Source organism: Eulemur rufifrons, chromosome 5 (assembly GCF_041146395.1).
Source record: "Eulemur rufifrons isolate Redbay chromosome 5, OSU_ERuf_1, whole genome shotgun sequence".
NCBI lineage: Eukaryota > Metazoa > Chordata > Mammalia > Primates > Lemuridae > Eulemur > Eulemur rufifrons.
In genome coordinates, this window is record NC_090987.1 from 14,886,542 (window position 1) to 14,912,039 (window position 25,498).

At 34.1% G+C, this 25,498-nt stretch overlaps 1 protein-coding gene across 4 annotated transcripts in view; it reads right to left on the reverse strand.

The window, feature by feature from the left end:
* WDR7 (WD repeat domain 7) overlaps positions 1–25,498 on the reverse strand; it is a 284,359-nt gene that overhangs the window by 238,845 nt on the left and 20,016 nt on the right. For all 4 annotated transcript variants that reach the window (XM_069468368.1, XM_069468366.1, XM_069468369.1 and 1 more), the window contains exons 5-12: positions 24,944–25,118; positions 22,566–22,642; positions 21,617–21,736; positions 17,368–17,513; positions 16,873–16,975; positions 14,310–14,451; positions 13,829–14,077; positions 12,833–13,053 (exon numbers count right to left, since the gene is read on the reverse strand). In XM_069468368.1, the coding sequence (XP_069324469.1) occupies positions 12,833–13,053; positions 13,829–14,077; positions 14,310–14,451; positions 16,873–16,975; positions 17,368–17,513; positions 21,617–21,736; positions 22,566–22,642; positions 24,944–25,118 (1,233 nt within the window). The remainder of the gene's footprint in view (positions 1–12,832; positions 13,054–13,828; positions 14,078–14,309; positions 14,452–16,872; positions 16,976–17,367; positions 17,514–21,616; positions 21,737–22,565; positions 22,643–24,943; positions 25,119–25,498) is intronic.

A 25,498-nucleotide genomic window follows, 5' to 3' on the forward strand; every position in this document is an offset into this window, starting at 1 on the left:
CACACACACACACACACACACACACAAACATACACCTCCCTCCCCCTTCCACCTGCACTCTTCTGCCCCCACTGGTCTGTGGAAAAATTGTCTTCAGTGTCTTTGACACAGGTCCCTGGTGCCAAAAAGGTTGGGGACCACTGTACTTGCTAGTCCCCAAGTCCGAAGTCATTTCATTAATGTTCACATACACTCTGGTTACTCTCTTTCAAAAAGCAGAAAAAAATGAAGCATGACTCAATATGAAGTTTTGCCAATATTCTTTACTATGTTAGGTGTTCCCAAAATTATGATCTATTGGAGATCTCAGTATCTGAGGTGATGCAAAGCTACTGACACTCACTGAGCTATGCACACTCTCTCTTTCTGTCAAATATCTCCTTACCGTAGTTTATAATTAGCAGAGACAGGACTGGAGCCATTAAGCAAACAAACAAAAAAAAGCTTTCTCCTTCCTATAAACAACTTGATCTTGGGCATTATTAACCCCTCCTGAGAAGTTTCACTGTCAGAACTTTCATCCTCCCCATAGATATAAAAGCAGATAATTTCAAAGATTCAAGAAAATGCAATCCATCCTTGTAAGAACACTTAAAAGCTCTACATCATGTTATTACTCTTATATAGCAAAATAAAGGACATAAAAAACAAATATTAAGTAATAGCATAGGATCTGCTTTAAAAAGATCGAGATGTAATTTTCTGAAGGTTAAAAAAAAAGACCCTTAACTCCAAAAATTCTAGCTTTTCATTTCCACATGATGCATTTTCTTCAAACACATATATTTACCTAAATATTTTGAAAAACAGTTTTATTCCCCTTTCACATGATGCAATAATAATGAAAATTGGCAAATGACATGCTACACCTACAATACAATGTTTGGTCCAAAATAAAAATTATATACCATCCCTGTAAATGATAATAAGTATTGGAAGAATTAACTTTAGCTTTATTGTAATAAGAAATAGACTGGAAATAACCAAAATAATCAAGAATGAAAACAAAAAAAAATCAATATTACTAAGCCCAAGAAAGCATAGTTATTACAGGTACTTAACTCACAAGAAAAGATGGTTCTCTGCTTTTTAAATATAGATTAAAATAAATCTAATTTTTCTTCTTTCAAAAAAATGCTCATCCAACTCGTATAAAGAAAACTGGCCTAAAGTGGAAATGGCCCAATACAGTAAAACCTCATTAATTTTCATTCTACTAATTAATTCTGAGTTGATGGTTACCTTTGCAGCCTGTGTGAAAACAAATTAATGGTATAAACAAAGCAAATGTCTAGCCTATTTAAATGTAAAAGAAAAAAGACCATTCAAGCTCCACTTTGGTATTAATTTTAATTCAAACAATGAACAGAGTAATGATAAATAATTCTCAGCTATTCATTCAATGAAAGCACTTAAAAGATTTGCTAAACACAATTAACTTTGTTTCCTCTTATCTGTCCTCAAAATTGTTAAAGAAGCACTTCTTAAAGAATATTTTATAACTCCTATTTCTTCTTTTTAGACCCAGCTTCCTCCAAATGAGTTGAATTAGCACAGTTCCTTTATTATTAAATTATAGAGATCTGGGTTATTGAACACCCACTTCACTTACAATGACTAATTCTATAATTTGATTAATTCTATTCTACTTCACTTTTTTCCATTTCAACCTTGAAAAGTCACCTAAACATAATTGAACACCAAGAGTATTGTAAAAAGATAATGTATAAAACATTTAAACTGTATAATTAAAAATACAATTAAAAATGTAAACCTGGTATCTTGAACTAAACTTATTTGAAAAGCATCTATGCTCCAAACTTTTTTGATCACACATCCATTCATTTAAAAAATTTTGGAATGTGCTCTCAATGTATTTATATTTATAAATTAGATATATGTACTTCTGTGCCAATATATCATGTACATTGTAAAACATGCACAAATACATACGTTAAAAGGATGACTCAAAGTTTAAATAAATAAATTTAAGATGAAATGAAAAGTTTTCTTAAATGTCTCACTAATGTTAGTACCTTCATGTTAGATCAGTCAAAACCTCAAGGCACAATATATATCCTTAGGAAGGTTTCATTGTTAATGATAGTGTATGTGAATACATATTTTATATAATTATGAATTTTTTGGCTGTCCTCCTGCCAGATTGAGCAACAATCATTGAAACTCATAATGCGGATGATGAACAAATATTTATTTTTCATTAGAAATATCTTCATCCATATTTCCTCTGCCCCTTTCGTGAGAGCTACATTTAGAACTATACAATATAATCTGCAAAAGCAAACACATTTTAACGGAAAGCACAGGGGGTGAAAGCAACTCTGGTACCCTGCTTGAGGCATGCCCACTCTTGCCCCAGGCAATACATGCCCATCTGATGTGTGAAACCAATGAGGGCACCAGTGTCTCTCCCTATAGTAAATGTTCATAATGCCCAATTTCTTAATAAGTGAATAAATAAAAGTTCTAATATTTTCTTCCCATACCCCAATTGATTGTCTCACATATTCCACTTCAATAACCACTGCTATCAACTGACTTAAAAAGCATAAACAAATTCCATTTAAAAATTTTTATTGTTGTAGAACAGAACTTGTGCAGCATGGATGGAGGGTCCCATCAACTTTGCTAGTATTTTACAGGTGAAAATTATTCAAATTCATGTTCCAAACACCATACTAATTATGCCCTAGAAGCAATATGCACCAATGATATCAAATACCAATCAAAAGTAAAGGTTAACCGTAAGCAACAGAATATATAAGTAAAAACTCTATTTTTATTTGATGAAAAAATTAAGATAACTAGGGCAAGGAAAGGGAGAAAGATACTGGGCCAAAACAAGTATATTCCCAGGTCCATTATTATTTTTCAAAGAATTCTAATCCCAAACCAAATAAAGGCTCACTGAATTTGCCAGTAAATAATCCTCACAGTACATTAGTGCTGAACAGCAGAATGCCACAAGCTATCACAGAATCTGATAGAGTCAGAATATACCACCTAGGTCATCCAGTCTGACCTTATGCATTTTACAACACTTCATTTTAAACCATTCCCAGAAACCTCTTATGTAACCTGTTCCTAAGCATCTGCCATGAATTACAGAAATTAGAGACAGCTAGTTTAGTCCATCTACTAGCTCTCTGGGGAGATGACTCCACTTTCTAATAGTTCCCAATGCAAATAATATGTATTTTTTATTTTCTACGTTTGCTAATTTGTTTTCTCAACTAAATTACTCTTTTTCTTCATATCATTTCAGGAGTAATCTCTTATTTGCCCAAAACAATTTTTCTCTTTGTCTAAATAGTCTCTAAATATTTGAACACTCTATTGTCTATTGTCTCTCCTTTTAAATATGCCCATCATTAGACAAGCTATAAATGACCAGCTTCTTTTGCTCATAAATCAATCCTACTATTCTCTTAATCATTATATCTCATACTTCCCAGAACTCTTTCCATGGAACACAAATGTAGAGTTAAGATGCATCATTTATCACTTTTAAATATTCTGCCTGAAGGGGAAAAAATGAAATTAAATGTTCACTTCTACACTTTCACAAAACTAGATTTAAAAAAAAGTTTCAGAAATTCATCCTTCCTAAAAAAAAAAAAAAGTAGAAAAAAAGAGTAGAGGGCTGTTTCTTTAATGGTTATTTTAGAAAATAAGACCACGTGGTCCAACCAAAACACTGATTAACCAACTAATTGGTTAATTGCATTCTATACGAACAATAACACTTTTAGGAACTAGTTTTAACATTTTATTCACTTGTATACAGACGATAAAAATGAAGAAATAGTGGGCTAATTAGAATTCTTTCTTCAACTGCTTCCTTATGAGTAAAACAGCAAATAAATATGAAAAATTTAGTAAGATTAAGAAGATACTGCCTATCAGAGAAAAAAGATTTCTTTAAAACAATGACATTGCAATAATTTGTTAGCTTAGGGAAGAACAGATAATTTTTATTCTTACCCCACAAACATAAATAAATTTCAGTATTTTATGTTTGTTTTTATAACAGCCATTGTTTTTAATCAAATCTTATCAAATTTCTGGGTGCAGTGTGATTTCAAGCTTCAAAAATATGAAAGAAGTTAGACCAAAAAAAGATAAACTGGATTACATAAAAACCAAAAATATCTATAGGTTAAAAAAAATTTCAAAAGTAAATAATAAACCAGAAGAAAATTCCAACCATAACAGAAGCCACGTAAGCTTAATATTTTAGTTTACAACTCATACAAAAACTAATATCCCCAAGAAGAAAATAAAAAAGAGCAAAAGACAAGAAGAAATCTGTCTAGTGATTTTTTAATTTGCCCATTTGGCCTTAACCTATTTATCTCAATCACACTTATCTCCTTACAAGAAATAAACACTGAATTTACACACCTCTGATATAACCACAAAATACATTTTCTTTCCTTTCTTATGGAAACAAATGGGTTAATAGACACTGTCTCCATTATTCTAACTGGAGATGGTGAAAGGATCTTTCTTACTGGTGAATTAATAAATAGAACATATATGCTAAAAGTACCCCTTTGTTTCAAAAGGATTCTGGCTTGCTTTTTAAGTCTACATCAAAAAAAAAAAAAAAAAAAAAAACATAGAGAGGCCACGGGTGGTGGTACATGCCTATAGTCTCAGCTACTCAGGAGGCTGAGGCAGAAAGGATGGCTTGAGCCCAGGAGTTTGAGGTTATAGTGAGCTATGACGATGCTGTACTCTAGTCCGGGCAGCAAAGCAAGACCCTGAGTCAAAAAACAAAAACAAACACACACAAAAAAACAAACAAAAACAGAAAAACCTAACCTTCAGTGTCCACATTAGGCAAGAATACTATGCCTAGCCCATAATTTATGTCCTAAGAAGAGCAATAAATGGAGTCAAACTCCCCCCTTGATCATCTGGGGTCATTCTGGCAAAGGCTGTAATCTACCCACAAATGTCCAGAAAATAATGAACAGCTTGGGCCTCTCAGACAATTGAAAACCCCAATATTCAGGCAATGAACAGGAAGGTGCAATACTTAGTGCCATACTTTCCAAGGAATCAGTAAAACCCTTTTATCTAGTTGCCATTTCTTGGTATCTTGAAACTTCTAGCTCATGAAATAAAAAGATGCAAAGGTAGACTATCAGAAAAAGGGGACTCACCCCTAATTTGGGCAGATTCTAAAACCACCTGGCCATAGTTGAGACACCAGAAAATAAAAAGCGGTTCCTGATGCAGGAATAAAGTGTACCTACAATAAAGTCATTTGAGCACTGAAAACAATTGTACAAACTGCCCAGATTTAGGCCTTTATCATCCAAATAAGGATGTAAAAAACTGAAAATAGAAGTAATAACAACAATAATAATAATTTCATAAGCTCTCATCATAGGCCAGGCATTACTTTCAAATGTTAAACAAACATGTCACAGAAAGTGTTGGTAGGGCTCAGAGATGCCTACAGCAGGGTGTTTTCTCCAACTCCTTTTGAAAGTCTTCACCAATGACTAAGAAAAACCATGATAATGACTCCAAAAAGAGAATCATCATAAAAAAACTAACTTTTTGTTGTTTTTAGTATACATTCTTCCCTTCTAATCTTTTCTCATTCATTTTCATTTCACTTCACTAGCTTGGCAAATCTTTCTTTAAACAAATACCTTACATATTTTACCTTTCAGTGCAGTTCATATTTTATTATCTTAACATTTTTCTTCCAAACATCCTTCCTAAGTAGGATGAAGAAAAATGTCCTAATGCTCACATACAGCTAGCTTACAGCACATATAAAACTATTACTCTGATCTCTTGGTTGTTATTTTCAAAGTAATGTACATATGTCAAATTCTTGCCAGCTTTTGCCTAAACCCATCTTTATCATTTACAGACAAATCCATCAGATACTAGTCAGGACAACTTATCAAGTGCTCCAAACTCCTCCACATAACATGCATAAGACTAAGTGCATCTGCAAACACAAGTTTTTCCTGTACCATGTATGATTATATATATACCCACAAAATTAATATATCCAAATACCATAGATACTGCCCTTTCTGAAAGTCTTCCAAAATGACCCAAAGCTGACCTCCTAAGTGCCCCTTGTATGTGCTTCCTAAGGGCTTTGAAAAAACCCCTTCCATAAGATTTATCATACTGCATTATAATTCCCTGTTTGCTAGTTCGGCTCCCTCATTAGACTAAATTCTATCAAACAGGGACTATATCTTATCCACTATTATGTCTTCTGGTCCTAGAAGGCACCTGAAATATGGTTGGCACTCAGATATTTGCTGAATTAATGTCTGAACAAAAATACCCAACCTTATTAAAAAGTCATTCATTTTTTCCTAACAATTTCTGCCATTTTAAAATGAATTTTAACTCATTTTAAAACTCATCAAATTACTCAAGAAAAATTAAGTCTTTGTGTCATACTTTCTCTTCAGCCCAAAATAAGAAGTCAATTTAATCAACTACTTCATTCACAAGGTTTAGCATCAAATCACTTCTGACCATTACTAAAAATAAATTTCGTACCCAATGGAATCTTCTCTACTATCAATGACATGACTCAAGGTCTAAAGGAACCATTCCAAAACAGAAGGATTTCTAAATTTTCAAAATGTTTGGCATAATATCAGCACAGTCAGAATAAGGATGCAGTCTTTGTCATTACTGTCGAAGGGACCTCTTACTGACAGACCCTTGGCAGAGCACTGACTTTTTTGGCTTCCTACACAAAAGACTGAGTATGTTATAATATGAATACATTGATAATATTCATAGCAGGAAAAAATTTTTAACTTGGACACAATAGTATATGATAGTAGTAAACTCTGGAAAACATAAAATTATAAAAACTATAAACTAATCAGAATGCATAACTAATATGGTGCCAGCATATTAATACGTTTGTGCTTTAAAAATGAGAACGACAGCTATACTTATATATACTCCACACACAGGTACTTACAAGCCCTGAAAATTAGCAAGACTTAAAAGATTATAAACAGGATGGTGGAAAATTATGGGGGTAAAATGGTGGCTGTACAAACCTGTTTCTAATATTTTGAAGGGTAATTTGGCATTATCTATTCAAAACCCTTTAGAAAGTAATATGTACTTTCCTACAGCAATTCTAAGAATTTATCCTAAGAAACTATTCTGGAATTGCAAAAATATTGAGCTATACTAATTCTTATACCCACTGTTGATAAGAGGAAAACATTTTTTAAAAAGCAACATTCTAAAATATCCAATAAAATTAAATTGATTACATCAGAAGAGGCATGGGCTCTGTAAAAAAATTAAATAAATTACAGAATATCATTAAAAATGACGTTGTAGGAATATGCTTATTGACACAGAAAGATGACCAGACCATCTTTAGCAAATATCTGTATTGTCTATAAATATGTATTTTTTAAAAAAAAATTTCAAAAAGATGGTGAATATATGAAAACATATGAAAATGGTCTCAAGATCTAAAAGAATTATGTGTTAAGAGAAAAAGGAATGTCATAGAACATTAGGTATATTATAATATATTTTAAATATGTCAGTTCTGCTTCCTGTTTTTGCTTAATTTGTATTTAAAAAGTTTACTGCTTGGCTTCAGACACTATAATTACAGACATTGGTTTTTAAGTGTAATATTCAAATTAAATTAGTAACAAAAATCCAGATTCAAAAACGTGAGATAAGATGAAATTCTGACAAAAGCTTTCAGTACTTGTCAGAATAAAAGTACAATATTTTAAGAAGAAAACCTAATTTGTTAATTGCTCATATTGACTGTGAGCATTAGCCACGCTACTATACATGCACTCATATGTACCATTCATATTATCGTACCTGTCTGTAGGAGATAAGCTAATATTGTCAAATGAAGGCATGAACACTAATTTTCAGGTTAGATACCTGACATTCCTATTTTCACAAATCTATGCTGCCCCCTTCTGGGTATTTCTGGAGATTATGTGACAATAAAAGTTTAATAAAATGTAATAAATGAAAAGTAATTTTTTAGCTAACATATTAAAGAACTTAGCCTATACGTTCACAGGCAGAAACATATTATTGGTACTAAATAATTCATTAATATTTTAAAACATTTTCCAAAAATTCTGTTCTGAATAGTTGTAACAACAGAAAAACAGCTCTAACAATTAAATCATCAATGCAAATGAGGGAAATAAATATTAAATACACAAATAAAATAAGACACTTAAAGAAGTTACATTTTCTGCTCCTTTTATACTTATTCCCCTCATTCCCCAAAGCAAACCAAAATCTGAATTTGGCACCTATTTTTCCAGTTCAGTTTTAATACTTTTACTACCTACATATGTGTCCATAAATATTCAGTATGGATTTGTGTTTATTAAATGTAAAAAATGATATCATAGTGTATTACACATACAAACGTTCCATGCCACGGGCTGTACTTCTAAATCCAACCATCTGCTATAACGGAACATCAACTGAGAAAATGTGGATAGCTCCATACGAGACACCACTACAATTCTATAAACAGGAAATCTCTACTGGGTCACTAGCATTATTTTTTAATTTCTGAGTTTTCATTCATACCAATCATATCTGTCTGGTTTATTATGAGAAATGTTTTTTTCAAAGCTTATATTTCTTAAAAGAATACGACAATTAACATTCTGTAGTTCTAAAGTATCAGTTAACCAGACTATTCAATGAATTAACACTCAATTTCAAAGCACTTTTCCTAAATGAACTTTTACTATTTTGGAAAATAATATTAAATGAAATTCCTTTAAAAAATGAAAACCAATGGCCGAGCATGGTGGCTCACACCTTTAATCCGAGCACTCTGGGAGGCCAAGGCAGGAGGATTGCTTGAGGCCAGGAGTTCAAGACTAGCCTGAGCAAGAGCAAGACCCTGTCTCTACAAATAATAGAAAAATTAGTCGGACGTAGTGTCATGCGCCTGTAGTTCCAGCTATTCAGGAGGCTGAGGTAGGAGCTTGAACTCAGGAGTTTGAGGTTGCAGTAAGCTATGATGACACCACTACACTCAAGCCAGGGCAATAGAGGGAAACTCTATCTCAAAAAAGAAAAAGAAAAAACAAAAACCTTTAAAATGAAATAAAAGTAAAATCTATTTAATTTAGGTACTCTACATAATGCTATATTTAGGCAATATTTATCATATATGAATATGTCAAATTTTAAAAATATTATTAAAACTCCCACTATGAATTAAAAAAAAAGTTCATTAAAAATAAAGTGAATAGAACCATTGAGTCTGGCACTAAATGAATGCTAATCTATCATAGGAATGTGGAAAGATTTTAGGTAAAAAGATGCCAATAAATGAAGGAGAAAAGAAGGATGATAAAGAAACATCTAGACAGTAGGAAAGTAAGTACATCCTATTTGTCTACTGACATGTATGTGGCGTTGGGAAAGAGGGTATAGAGTCTGTCTTCAGACCTCGTCTCTAGCTACAGTATCTACTCTACTTAGCAGATAGAGTTTCATTTTTTCTTCACTGTCTGTCTAAGCTAGGAGACAATGAATTTTTTGCTTAGTACTTTTTCCTAACTTTATAGGTTTCAGGAAACATGAAATCTGATTATAAAATAAGAAAGGAAAAAAATCATCAGCCCTGTACATTCTTATTCAGTTTAAGTAATTTTTAAACACAACTGAGCTAGGCACAGTAACCTATGCCTATAGTCCCAGCTACTCAGGAGGCTGAGGCAGGAAGATCACTCGAGCCCAGGAGTTTGAGAGTAGCCTGGGTAACATAGTGAGAACCCACCTCAAAAAAAAAAAAAAAAAAAAAAGGAAAGAAAAAAAAAGAAAAGCACAACGAACATTTCTGTTTTATAACATTCTTTTTCTGAAAAAATAATTGTAAGCAGTCAAAACTTAACTTCTTTCTGCATTTAACTGAGATAAAACCAAAAACTCTATTGTTATTATTATTTTAGAGACAGGGTCTTCCTCTGTTGCCCAGGCTGGAGTACAGTGGTAAGATCAGAACTCACTGCAGCCTCGAACTCCTGGGCTCAAGTGCTCCTCCTGCCTCAGCCTGCCCTAGTCTGCCAGACTATAGGCATGCAGCACCACACCTGGCTACTTTTTCTTATTTTTTATAGACATTTCTTGCTATGTTGCTCAGACTGGTCTCAAACTCCTGGCCTCAAGTGATCCTCCAGCCTTGGCCTCCAAAAGCGGTGGGATTACAGGCATGAGCCACCGTGCCTGGCCTCAAAACTCTATTCAAATAAAAAAAAAAGATGACAAACTTTTCACTATTTATATTTAATCATTACTTTTAGTAAATATTTATAATATTTCAACTACAAGTAGCTGTTTACTTATTACCCAATCCAAACTTTCAAATAAAAATAAAAATATAATTTTGATAAAAAGAATATGATATTGGATCAATTTATGAGAGGGAGAATTCAAACATATGTGGTTAACTCTAATCTCAGCAAAACAGTCATTTTCTAAACATTTAGCAAATATCAAATTCTGCTTCACTTTTTATTAATCATTTAGGCTCTCTGACCTTTAAACTCACTTGCTGATGTGCCTAAAACCACCAGCTAGTTTGAACAGGTTATTAATCAGGCAGTAATTACTTGTTAAATTATCACGTAGTTAAAATCAAGTATCTTTGTCTTACTCAGTACTTTTGAATAAAAACAGGAAATTTTCTATTGTTAAGCTTATCAAAACTAAATTACAAATTAAAAATACATTATTTTCCAAGTACTAGACTTTCTTGTCCATATCTCTTTTCTTCATATTACTCAGGTAACTACTGCTTTTGGCTTATCCAAGTCTAGTAGCGAGAACATTCTCTATTTAGTTGCATATATGTCTATTAGATAGTTTTTTGTTCGCTACAATTATTTTAAATAGAATTGGTCAAAAACATTTTATTATGTTAAATACACACTTGAAATTTTTTAAAAAGAAACTGTAAAACACTTACATAGAAATATATGAGCTAAAAAAATGTATAATTAATGTAATTCAAACAGAGAACATGACCTTATTATATACACCATCTGAAACGTTCCTTTTAATCACATTTGTAATTTAAAAACAAATGTCAATCAAATCAGAAATGGTTGTTCTAAACTGGCATAAAATTGTCAAAATAATCAATTTTTGGCATTGAAATATTAGATAATTCACCAAATGTGTACTTAGAGATGAAAATTATCACATTTCACTATATGACATTACTATAAAACGAAGTTTAGGGGAGGGGTTGTAACAACACTTCAAACTTATGAGTACAATTATGATATCTATTTCACTAAAATGTGACATAAAATTAGTTATTTAAATAAATACATAGCAATTTTTTCACAGTGATTAAGATAAGAAACAATCAAAATGGAAGAAAGAAAAAGGAATGAATAAAAAAGAAGGGAAAAATTAAGGACCTGAATTTGCAAATATGGCAGGAAAAATGAGAGACATTAGTACTAGGATTTTGTACAAAGCCACCAACAGCAAATCAAACAAAATACATAGCACTGGCAGTACATGGCCGATTAAATATATTAACAAGAGCATTAAATAAGTAAGCAGAAAGGCCAAGGAAAATTTCTTGGGTTTTAAAATAAGACATCTTGTGAACACTGCATCAGATACACCAGTAAGACTGTTTTCAATTTCAGTAAGCCTAGAATTGGTGACACTGGATTATCATAAGCATGAAATATGTGTACAAGAAGACACAGTGTGTTTGCATGTGTGCACATAAATGTGTGTGAGGGGATTCTGCAAGCAAAGTGGCTAACCACGTGACCAAATTCCATGATTAACAAACAGTAAAAGAAATTACTGGGGCCAGGCGTGGTGGCTCATGCCTGCTAACCATAGCACCCTGGGAGGCCAAGACGGGAAGATCACTTGAGGTCAGGAGTTCAAGACCAGCTTGAGTAAGAGCAAGACCCCGTCTCTACCAAAAACAGAAAAATTAGCTGGACATGGTGGCACATGCCTGTATTCTCAGCTACTCGGGAGGCTGAGGCAAGAGGATGGCTTAGGCCCAAGAGTTTGAGCTTGCAGTGAGCTATGATGACGCCACTGCACTTTAGTTCAGGCAAGAGAGTGAGACTCTGTCTCCAAAGAAAATAAGAAAAAGAAAAAGAAAGAAAGAATTTATTGGATCCATCAGTTGGCATTTCTAAGCTCTCCTAAAATTTCATATTTCTAAAGTATTAGCTATTTATTTGACATCATGGCCTATCTTAAAGCACATCACAAAGAAAGCAATCTGCTTCTACAAAGGTACAGACAAAATTTTCCAAAATCATAATCAGTGACTCTTACACTTTCTCTCCCTTGTCACAATAATTTTTTATTTAAACAACCTCTACTGGTAAGTACTGAAAAGTTATTTTGCCTTTACCAAAGTACACATTCATTATCTTTTTGCTCAGATAACAGTAAGATTGTAAAGTGTCTCTGGAGATAGTTAAATTATTTTAAAACATAAAATTGAAACTTCATTCAGTAAAACCTGCTACTACGTTTCAGGAACAAGCCACACCATTTAGGAGATAGTAACAGGAAAAAGACACTATATCCATCTTCGATGTGTCCAATAATAAATGATCGTAACTATGCCTAAATATTACATGTTACAATTGTTTTAGTTTTAAAATTGAAACAGTCTTGTTAATTCTCTTGTCATATTTTAAGTTACTTTAGATTCCATGTATATGCCTGATAGCAACATAACTTGGGTCTACCACAGTGAAATAATCTTTCATATAAATCAACTTACACTACAGTTTTCAGGTGGAACTAGAAGTTGAGTAATCTCGCCACCATGAACACAGAAGATATGTTTCATTTCTCCAGAAAATATGTCCCAAATTATGACCGAAAAATCCACACCTCCAGATATCAGATATCTTTGATCATACCGAGCTGAGACCTGATGAGGATATAGCAAACATGTGACTTTGTTCCGATGACCGCGGAGTGTTCTGTGAGGTGGCCAACCTGTGAATAAGGTTTTGGATTTAAAATGGGAAAATTAAAGACTTACAAAGTTTTGACAAGTAAAAGCAAACATGAATTTTCAAAATAGCTATAAATTTTATCACAGAAAAGGCTTCCGATTTTATCTTCTAAATCTACTCTATCCAATACAGTAGCTACTAGCCACATCAGACTACTAAGCATTTGAAATGGGACTACTCCAGACTCAAATGTACTGTAAATTTAAAATAGTCATGAAATTTTAAAGACTTAGTACAAAAAAGGTAAAATATTCCATTAGTAATTTTCATTTTGATTATAAGCTGAAATGAAAATAGTTTTGCTCTATTAAGTTATATAACATACATTATTATAGTTACTTTCACTTGTTTCATTTTCCTTTTAACATAGCTATTAGAAAATTATATATATGGTTACATATATGATTCACATTAGATTTCTACTAGACATCACTATTCTAGAAGACTATAGCTATTACTGGTAATATAGTAATTATTTAGTAATCCATAGAAATAACTAATAATAGATGGAAATATTAACATATATCAAAGAGATAATGTTGAATATTTCCTTATTTACAATCATTACAGGGTATTAATTCCAATAATAGGCATTGAATATTATATTATTTGCACATTAAACTATCAACTACACAGCACACTAACTACTATACTGATTCATTGTATTTGTAAAAAAACAAACAGTAGAAACATTTTCATTATCAGGGTTACAGAGTTCTCAAAACACTTTAGACAAGTGTAGGTCTTCGGTATACCTCTTCTAAGCATGTGTTCCCCTTGCAACAGCTGTACTATGGCCGTCTGTGTGGCAGGTACAATGACTATGCTTCCATCTTCACGGCCACAAACAAGTCTTCCGTGTGCTGGTATGTACACACTGGCAGTTACTTTAAGAGGTTCATTACTATTAGGAATCACACTCAGTTGATCTATAATTCCAGCAGGACAAGGATTCAGTTTATCAAATGCCTCTTGCAAACTAACAGAAGTTGTCATTTTCAGCCCTGCAGGTTTTGTTTTGTATAAAAGAAAAACATTGGTCCATGTTAAAAAAAATGTAAAACATTAAAATAATATTTGTTAATTCAGTAACATGTCAAAAAATCAAAACTTTAGTCAAGTATAATTCTTAGAAGAAAATGATGTATGTACAGTATAAATTTGTTATTCAGTAGTTAGTATTTAAGATGTTAAATTAAAAGAATTAAGAAATGGCTACACATCATTTACTATTACCTTCATCACCTTCCTGTTTATCAGGTGTGTCTGATATGTTCCAAATATTCAATCTTCCAGAAGAATCACCCTGAATTAATAGTTTATGTAAATATTCCCTGCATCCATAGAAGAACCGAGTAACAGGAGGACAAATTAGCAACTGCCAAAAAAAAAGTATTTAAATATCTTTAGCTACATTTTTAATCAAAATATCTCACACATTAACATTTTTTCAAATAAAGTTGTTAGGTAATTTGCCTCAGTAGCCAAGTTAAAAATGTGTTTACAGTATGACTATTCAACAATATTTTAGGCCGGGCGCGGTGGCTCACGCCTGTAATCCTAGCACTCTGGGAGGCCGAGGCGGGTGGATTGCTCAAGGTCAAGAGTTCGAGACCAGCCTGAGCGAGACCCCGTCTCTACTAAAAATAGAAAGACATTATATGGACACCTAAAAATCTATATAGAAAAAATTAGCCGGGCATAGTGGCGCATGCCTGTAGTTCCAGCTACTCGGGAGGCTGAGGCAGTAGGATCGCTTAAGCCCAGGAGTTTGAGGTTGCTGTGAGCTAAGCTGACGCCACGGCACTCACTCTAGCCTGGGCAACAAAGTGAGACTCTGTCTCAACAAAAAAAAAAAAAAAAAAAAAAAAAAAAAAAAAAAAAAAAAAAAAAAAAAAAAAAAAAACAATATTTTAATGTAATTTGTAGTATTAACGTACATGTCAACTAATGCTCAGATCTAGTATATTAAACATTAAAGAAAACAAAAACCATATTTACAGTCTTTCTCTAAAATCAGTATTTATACTTTTTCTCTGCTTTATAGAAACTTACTGGCCAAAATAATGCAATTTATTTAATTGCCTGTTATTAAACAATTAATACAGAGAAAAGTCTCCTTTTAAGTGGAGACTTTTCTTTTGAGTAAAGAGTGTCATATCTCTCAAAAGAAAAGTGTCCATTTAAAAGGTCAAAAAGAGAGGACTTCACTAATCCTAGCTTTTTTGCCCACTCCTGATTAGTCACTAAGAATAGCAACAAAATTAAACTATCAAGCTTGCGTAACTAGAGGACTACTTTTTAAAAATTAGTACATTTTCAACTAATAGCCTAACATTTTACTTGGTCACATTTACATAATCAATTTGAACATAGCCTATGTTAGCTATAAACTACTAGGAACAACCATTCATTAGGCTATACTTTCATTTTTGAAACATTATTTTTCAGCTTAAGACCTTGTGCCTTCAGTAAGGCACTATTTAAAAATAGTAAATAGTGGTGGACTACTAAAATTAAAGATCAGAGAATTAATTCACAAATACTGGAATATTAAAGCATAGAATCTTACCCTGAAAAGCAGTAATAGACTTTAGTTTTGACAATTATAGTAAATAAGTAATCTAATTACTATATTTGGTATTAGTTGTTTCATGAAAAGCACTAGCCTATGGAAACTATATCTAAAGCATAACCAACTGCTTGATTTTACTTAAAGTCTAAAAATTATTGAAAATTTTAATTGATAAACTACACATTTAACAAGGAGAATTTGCTACAGCAACTGTAATAACCAATATTCTACATTTCAATGTATCTATCATACCACATAATATATATTTTTTAATTTAAAATGTATTGGCTCATATTTAAATAAAAATGATATGTATTGTTTTTGCTTTGTTTCATGTATTTTTTTTTTATATAAGCCATTATCTCTTAGGTTAAACTGGACGTAACTAAGTTGAAGAGCAGTAAGCAGAAGTTTAAGTGAAGAGAGTAAAGAGTAGGCAGGCTATCAAGGATCTTAACTATATATAGATGTATAAATTCTGTGTATTCAAAATACTCATGGAAAAAACAATTCCCTTGCTCTCACCATCCCACCACATAAAGATGGGACACAATGTTCAGAATGATAAAGCTGTGGAAACCCAGAATATCACTAAAGAAAACTTTTCTTTCAAAACCGAAGCCACTTTTTTACTACCAAATATAGAGTTGAAAATTCAATACTAATTGATGTCACATTTCAACACTAAAGGTATGTTAAACAGGTTTTTAGAAATGACAATAAACTTTTGTTTTTATAGAGAAAAACATTTTATTCTTCATTTCTACTAATGATACAAATTGCTACATGATTTTGGGGAGATGCTGCAATGCCTTATTCAAGTAATGAACTATCATAGGTCAGCATTATTATACAATTACCTCTAGCCTTCTAAAATTACATCTGTCACTATGTTTATAATTGCATAATAGTGTGTAAAATAAATTTAGACCACCGTAGCGATGTTATTAGAAAGTCAATTCCAATATGCAATCAGCATATGATCACTAGTACTCTTAGGGAAAGGTGAATGCTACTTTATAGGTATATTATTTATTTTTAAATAAGCAAATTTTAAAATGTACTTATAATTGACCATATCAAAATGTTTTACAACATCTAACACAGTGCCTTGAATTGTATTAAATCTTTCAAATGCTTAGCTACCAAAAGACATAAATAAATACAGTTGTGAAATATTTTCAATGTAACCATCAATTATAAATGATACCTGAAGAATTTTACCTCTTTATCTTTTCGATCCAAGAGGCTATGTTGTACTGGAGGAATTAAATTTTCAACGGCTTTTCCCACATCACTGCGGAATGAATCACTAGCTGGAAGGCAACTGAAAATGGGAAAAATACAACATTCAATTAAAATACTGACAAATTCTTCCAAGCAAGGAGCTAAAAAAAAAAAAAAGGAACAGAATACATTAAATATTTTATCATTCCACATTATAACATTTTATGACAATGGACAAAAAAATGGGTTTTTAATTATAGTCAATTTAATGTAAACATTTAAATTAAATAATGATATAAAATATTCTCCTTCAAATAAAAATCTACCTAATTTTTGTGCTTAAAAGTTAAATTGGAATTACAACTTTAACTTAACAAGTTCTAGTTTTTTACCTAAATTAAATATTTATACTACATACACTTGCATAATTTCATCCCAAATTCTGAAGCTTTTGCTTTTGATGAAAGCCCTAATTTATTACTTATCACATACCTGGCAGGTAGTTTATAAATGTAACTTTGGCCATTTTCAGTCCAAATGATTACTTTATCCGCTGATACAAAGTCCCCTCCAGTCCACGTCTGTCCATTTTCACTAGGACCTGAACACAACAGGGAATAGTCTCCAGCATCGAACACCTACAAAGAATAAGAATTCACAATCTACTTCATGTTGTAATTTAAGTAAGATACAGGGACATTTCAAATTTTTTCTTTTTTTTAAAAAAAGCTTTCAGAAATATATTTAGCAAACTCAAGTCTTTAAAGTTCACAGCTTTGAATGCAGACAGTTTATCAGTGAGCCCTGGGGCATGGTCACCTTAAATAAGGAAAACACAACTAGGCCCCAGCTATGTGCAAACTCCCTAGGACAAGCAACAGAGTATGACAAGTGGAGCCGGAGAGCCCTTCTACACAGGGACAGTAATCCTTAGACTTTCTTACCTAGAGGGAAGAAGTTACTCTATCAAAGAAAGGCAATAGGGAATCAACCTCTGGAATGAAGGCTTATGAGTCCCGTTTTATTTCTATGTCCAGGAAAAACATTTCTAACAATAAACTCTGACATCAAAATAACTCTTACTAATAAGGGAATTACTTTGCTTTACCTTATCTTGTCAATGTTCGAAAACACTACAAATAGAAGTTAAGAGACTCACTTTTATTATTTGGTAATTCTCACACGTAAAAGTCAAGTCCTACAATTTTCTTTCATTTTTTTCTTTTTTCTTTTTTCTTTTTGAGAGACAGGGTCTCACTCTGTTGCCCAGGCTGGAGTGCAGTGGTGCAATCAGAGCCCACTGCAACTTCGAACTCCTGGGCTCAAGCGATTCTCCTGACTCAGCCTCCCAAGGAGCTAGTACTACCGGCAAGCGCTACCATGCTCGGCTAATTTTTTAATATATATTTTTCTTTTGTAGAGATGAGTTCTTGCTATGTTGCTCAGGCTGGTCTTGAACTCTTGGTCTCAAGCAATCCTCCTGCCTTGGCCTCCCAAAGTGCTGAGATTACAGGCATGAGCCACCATGCCTGGTCTAGTCCCTATAATGTCACCAGCAACAAAAGCTACTGACCTTATCAGGCCTTACACTAGAAAGGCACACATCAAAGTTTACAAAGCTCCTTTACAATCATTGTCTTGTATGACCCTTAGAATTACTGCAGGAGATAGACAACCAGTATTACTACTCTATTTAATGGACAGGAAACTGACACAAATAAGGATTTATCAACTGCTCAAGGTCATGTGTCCAGGAAGTGATAAAGCTAGGACTAAAAGCCCCAGTCTTATAACTTGTAACAGAATTTTTCTTTCTATTACGTTCAATATTTGATAAAAGTCCATCCTATATTGTTAGAAAATCTACACAGGAGGAAGGAGTAATTCCTCATTCCTCAATGGCTTGGTTTTTATTTTACTTTTCTTTGAAGAAAACAATGAAGTTGTTTGTATCAAGCCTTGAAGTCAGAGCAAATCCTAGCTGAATTTAATATAATTTGCTATAATATTTAACAGTATATAACATTAGCACTACAGTAATAGCCAAGAAAAGTCTAAGAAAGAACAATGGAGTCCAGCCTCCAGTCCTATTATCTATATTAAAACAAACTAAAGCTATATAAGTTAAAATAATACAATATTAATCCATGAATGGACACACAAATCAAGAAGTTTGGAAACAGATTCCAATAATATAGGAATATAGTATATTATCAAGGCACAACAACAAATGAATTATTTAACAAATGGCATCAAGAACTGGAGGATCGGCCGGGCGCGGTGGCTCACGCCTGTAATCCTAGCACTCTGGGAGGCCGAGGTGGGCGGATCGTTTGAGCTCAGGAGTTCGAGACCAGCCTGAGCAAGAGCGAGACCCCATCTCTACTAAAAATAGAAAGAAATTATATGGACAGCTAAAAATATATATAGAAAAAATTAGCCGGGCATGGTGGTGCATGCCTGTAGTCCCAGCTACTCGGGAGGCTGAGGCAGTAGGATCGCTTAAGCCCAGGAGTTTGAGGTTGCTGTGAGCTAGGCTGACGCCACGGCACTCACTCTAGCCAGGGCAACAGAGTGAGACTCTGTCTCAAAAAAAAAAAAAAAAAAAAGAACTGGAGGATCTACCTGGAATAAAAATAAAGTGGGATCTACATCTAACAATTTATGCAAAATAAATTCCAGATTAAAGATTCAAAGCTATATAAGATAAAACCATACAAAATGGGAAAAGGACAAATTTTAAAAAAAATTTTAGCTTATGGTAAGCCCTTTTAAAATATGTCACAATTGTTTTAGAAACCATAAATAAAACATGATAATTTGACTATATAAAAATTGAAAACTTCTTTACAACAATAAATACCTAAAAATGTCATTCTGGTGGGTTGTACTACTATCTCAGTATTGTTTTAATATGATGATTAACGAAGCTAAGCACCTGCCTATGTATTTACTGGCCATCTGGCTTTCCTCTTGTATAAAATAATTCTGTCCATTTTCCTATTGGGTTGTCTGTATTTTTCTTCTTGATTTATAGGGTTTTTTTAAATAATACTGAACAATCCTTCATAATATGTGTACATTGTAACTATCTTCTCTCACTATGGGTTGCCTTTTCACTCTTACACATGCATTTTAAAAAGAAAGAAAGAAAAGGCTACCCATATAATTATAAAAGGCTTATAACAGACACACAAGAAACTGGTACTAGATACTACCTCTAAGAGGGAAAGGGAAGTACCAGGGGAAAAAGGTATGCAGGAGGCACACTTTTCACTGTATCCTCTTCCACTGTCTTTTGTTACCATTTGCATGTATTTTAAATTTTAAGACAAAGGAAGGACCCCATGTAGCCTATTCTAATCAAGCAGCTGCTAGCTTTTCCTCTCCAAACTTATTCTAAAAGAGTAGCAGTGGCCAGGATAAGGTTAAGATGCTTATTCCCTAGTCAAGTCCTTCCACTGTATGGCCCAGTCCCTTGTCCTGCAGGCTCAAGAAACCAGTCTACTCCATGTTCCAGGCACGGAGCGAGGCAACGTAGCAGAGTAACAATGAGAGCAGCTGCTGTAGTCAGACTACCAGGGTTGTAACTCAGCAACTCCACTACTACTTGTACAACCTTTGTCAAGTTAACTGTCCCCTCTGCCTCAGTTTCCTCATTTGTAAGATGGGAAAAGTAACAATTCCTACCGTGGTAAGCAGTCTCTAAGATGGCCCCACTTATCCCAAATCCTGGTATTCACACCTTTGTGTAATTCTCCCCCTGCTCTTGAGTGCAGGCTGGATTTTGCGACTGTCTCTAGAGTAGAGAATGTGGCAGACTTGGCAAGATCTCAATTCTAAGATTAGGTGGGTCTTGGGTACACCGTCTCTTGCCTGCTTACACCGGGGAAGAGCAGCAAGGAATTAATGTCTCCAGCCAACAGTCAGTGGGCCCCAAGGCCTGTCAATGCCACATAAGGGAGGTTGGAAGCAGATCCTCCCTGAGCTGAGCCTGGAGACGAGACTGCAATCCTGGCAGACACCTTGATTGCAGCCTTGTTAGACATCCTGAGCGACAGGTACCCAGCTAAGCCCTGTCCAGATTCCCGACTCATAGAAAATAGGTGATAATTCATGTTTTTTGCTTTAAATCGCTAAGTTTGAGAATAATTTGTTATGCAGGATTAAATAACTAATATACCTATCCTCAGAGAGTTGTGAGGATTAAAAGAAATAATACACGCAAAATTTTGAAAAAAGTGGTAGGCAGAGAACAATTGCTCAAAACATGCTATTTTCCTATTATCGAAATATTAAAGTCTTGCAATGTGGAAGTAATACACTTCGCCCATCATTATGTCTGAAGTGACAAAGGAAGACCTTCCCAACTCCAAGAAACCAGGAAAAAAAATGACAACTGGGTATCATAACACCCTACAAAGAAACATCCAACCTTCAGAGAACTTACTACCACTGCTTATGTTATACTGATAAAATTATGACTAAAACAGTAGCAAAAAGTAGAAATTAAGATCAATAAAATATAGTCACAAACCGAATCATTCCATGAACCAAAATAAGACAACTATGTATAGCCACATCCCAACTCTTCGAAATACGGTATCAAAACCAGATATGATTCTAAATGGCTAAAATAGTCTTGCATCAAGCACTTCCTTATGATTATCTTTGAAAGTATCACAAACCAATTATCTTAAAGAGTAAAAAATACAGCTTCTTATTTATGTAGTTATCTTACCCTCCAGTATTTGGAACACACAACCAAAAGTGACCTTTGTGTGAATGCACAAAAAGAGATGCTTTGGCAATTCTGACAATAAATTGGTTTGGATTCCTCCTCAAATATTGGCTCAGTATCCTGAAAAGAGAAAGATTTGTAAAACTTTAGGAATATCTCAGTTGTCAGTTAAAATTATCACACAATGATAAAGACAACAGAATGCAATAAAGGCACCATTTGATGTATTCATCATTTTAGCCCCTCAGGTAAGAGCTAAGGTAGTGAAAAGCAAAAATACACCCTAGAAACAGCTAGGCACACATATCATAGCTACAAAGATTCCCAAGATTTAAATCCTGATGAGAATTAGAGTGTCATCACTGGCAACAGCAGATGATAAAAGTGTGTGTTAATCCTAATTTTTGCAGCTATTTGTGCTTTTGTTTAAATTAAAAAAAAAAAAACTAATCAATTCATCTAGCTTCTCCCAGATTCTGTGCTTAAAAATTCCCACTTGAAGAGGGTAGCATCATTTTCAGAAACTTGATCTTTCCTACTCATAAAAAATAACAAGTCATTCAAGAAATGAGACAGAGGACTAAAAATGGCTCTGTATATTTTTTATGGTGGTTTGTTTTATTTTTATTTCCTTTGAGTTAGTTTAAACAGAAGCAGTAGAGGAAAACCCCACCTCTTTTATGTTGTTCCTCTTCATATCCTGTGCAATATGTTTCTCTATTTTATATCCTCGACAGAACAGATGTTGCCATCAAAAGTGAAAAAAATAATTCACTCACACAGTCAGCATACTAGCGGATCTTCTATACTACGTCTATAAGAAAACTATTGAAAAAGAATAGCTTTTTCCTTCCGCTTAAAAAAAGGGAGGGGCATATCATTATTAAACTTTCAGACTTTATTGCATAAGAGTAAAAACAGATATCATTCCCAGTCTCCTCTGTCTTACCTGCATGCCACTTATTTCAGAGGTAACTATCCACACCTTTAAGATGCCTGTCGCAGAAAGTGCTACCACGGTGTCCTCTAAACCAAGAAGAGAAAAGCAGCCCAGGTTACGAACACAAGGCTTTCTTTCTAAACATTAAGATGGTTCACTTAAACGAAATTAAACAATTGGATGTTTTATAATTTGCATACAATCATAATTCTCTATTTCCTAAAATAGAAAATAGATTTTGAAACACAGGTTAATAAAGATTACTAACAATTTTAAAATTAAGGAAAGTTATTTCTAGCTATGTTGAATTTATTTTTTTATTTCTAATCAACAGGTTTTTAATAATTTCAAATGGTTTTCCTTTCTATGCTAACAAACTTTTTTTTTTTTTTTTGAGACAGAGTCTCGCTCTGTCACCCCGCATAGAGTACAGTGGCATCATCATAGCTCACTGCAACCTCAAACTCCTGGGCTCAAACAATCCTCCTGCCTCAGTCTCTGGAGTAGCTGGAACTACAGGTGCACACCATGACACCCAGCTAATTTTCTTTCTATTTTTAGTAGAAACAGTGTCTTGCTCTTGCTCAGCCTGGTCTCGAACTCCTGGCTTCAAGCAACCCTCCCGCCTCGGCCTCCCAGAGTGCTAGGATTACAGGCATGAGCCACCGTGCTCAGCCCCTTCCAGCATTCTTACCAGACGCCACCCATCATCCACACTGGGAGCCAGCAAGCTATAGCTAATGGGTCAACTCCAGTCCACTGGCTGTTTTTGTAAATGAGGTTTTATTAGAACACAGCCAGGCTCCTTCATTTACATACTGTCGATGGCTGCTTTTGTGCTATGCTACAACAGCAGAGTTGAGTAGTCGAAACATTGACCATGTGGCCTACAGCACCTAAAATACCTTGTACCTGGCCCTTCACAGTACCAGTCTGCCACAGGCCGAATTCCCTGACACACAAGGGCCTTTCTGACCTGTCCCCTGCCAACTTTGCCAGCCTCATATCCTACCACTCTTCTCATACTTCTTGCCCCAGAAAAAGATAATTTATAGTTTCTCACACATACCTGCACTTTTTAATGCTTTTGCACCTTTGTATAACTCTTTCCTCTGGCAGAAACATCCTGATCCCCATGTCTGCCAGACAAACTCTTCCTCATCTTCCAAATCCTAGATCAGACTTCATCCGATCTAGGCGGCCTTCCCACTGCCCTCAAGCCCCTTCACTGCTTTCCCCTCTGTCCTATTTCTCCACCTTGCACACTTTACACCCCGAACTGTCATTTGTTTATGTTATATATCGTTCTCCCTTACTAGATTTTGAGTCCCATAAGTATTTTCAATCCCCTGCACCTGGAAGATAGTAGGCACTCAATAAATAGTTGCCGAATGGCTACTGAGTAAAAAGCTGTGAGCTGATTTCCAACCCTAAGAGGTTTCAAAGGAAAAGTCCCATAAAGTTGAAGAAAATTCACTATCAGGAAACGATGTTAACACAATGGTTAAAGTAACAACTCTGGAGTCCATCTGGCCACCACTCAGCCACATACGTACTCTGTGATCTTAGGCAAAGACTCCACAACCCTAAACCTCATCAGTCTCCTCATCTATACGATGGATAACGACAGTACCCACTCCACAGGGTATTGTGAAAATTGATCATACGTAACTGCTTGGCATGGCGACTGATACCATGAGCACTCAACAAGTGAAGTCCTTGTGGTGGTGGTAGTGGCTGTGGTAGTTACAGGTCAGCCTTTACGGACAGCACATAACATAACCATGAAGCCACTTGGAAGAAAAAGAATGCTCTTCAAAAGACTTGTAAGAATGTACATTCAATGTTCAGCATTAATTATTGTTCTTTTCCTGAACAATTTTACTTTTGCTCTAATGGTTGTTACTGAAAGGTTTTCACAGAAATGAAGAAAAGATAATAATAGAGTGCCAACTATATACCAGGCATTTACCAGGAACTTTCATTAACTTCAATTGTGTATAATCTCCTCTCTTTTCATTATCTCTACATGAAATGGAAACACTTCCTATGCCTCTTAAGCAAGTGACAAAACCAGGCTCCAGAAGTATACAGGTAAAACTACAGTTCCCCCCACCATTCCCCCAAGGGTTAAGATATCCTTCCTCCACTTCAGAAAATCACCCAAAAGCTGCTGATCTAACCCACGGAATGGAGATAATCTAATATTTTAAATCTTAATTAAATCAAAGACCACTTTATGAGGGAGTAGAAAGATCATAAATTCTTAGAGCAGTTATTTCTTAAATAAAATATAGCCAAAATTATTAATTTATGATAAATAACTTCACAGTGAATTAAACCTTAAATCATGGTGCTGAAGATCCTACAGTGCGTAATACACTGACCTTGTGTTCGGTGGGATCGAATAATACTCATGGAGCTAATCCAGTCTGGTGATATCTTTGATACTAAGGAGTATAACACCTCAAGGCTGGTGGCATCCACAACGAGGATTTCAGGGTAGTGTCCATGGCATAAAAGCCTTCCTTCTCGCTGATTTCCAACAGAGAACTGGTAGAACTAAATTCATGTCAAAAGGAAAGAGATTTTTAAATGTTCTCTTTTAGTTTAGATACTTAACTAATTACGTATTCACCAAGCTTATGATGATATTCTCCTAAATGCACAACTTCTTCAGTAATATTTTCAGGTTTTCACTATATGGTGCACAGTATATATATGTTTGTATATACATATACATCAAGTTATATTAATATGTTTAAATATCTAACAAAAATTATTCTTGTCCTAACTTTTTATCCTTGTTTTTGAACTTTTTTGGAGCAGAACATGATAATTTTTTTATCCCCTTCTAGCTTCTAAAACAGGACTGTTGAATAAATTAATAAAACAGTTTAATAAAATCAGTTTCAAAAATCAAATCAAAAGAGAAGCTCAGG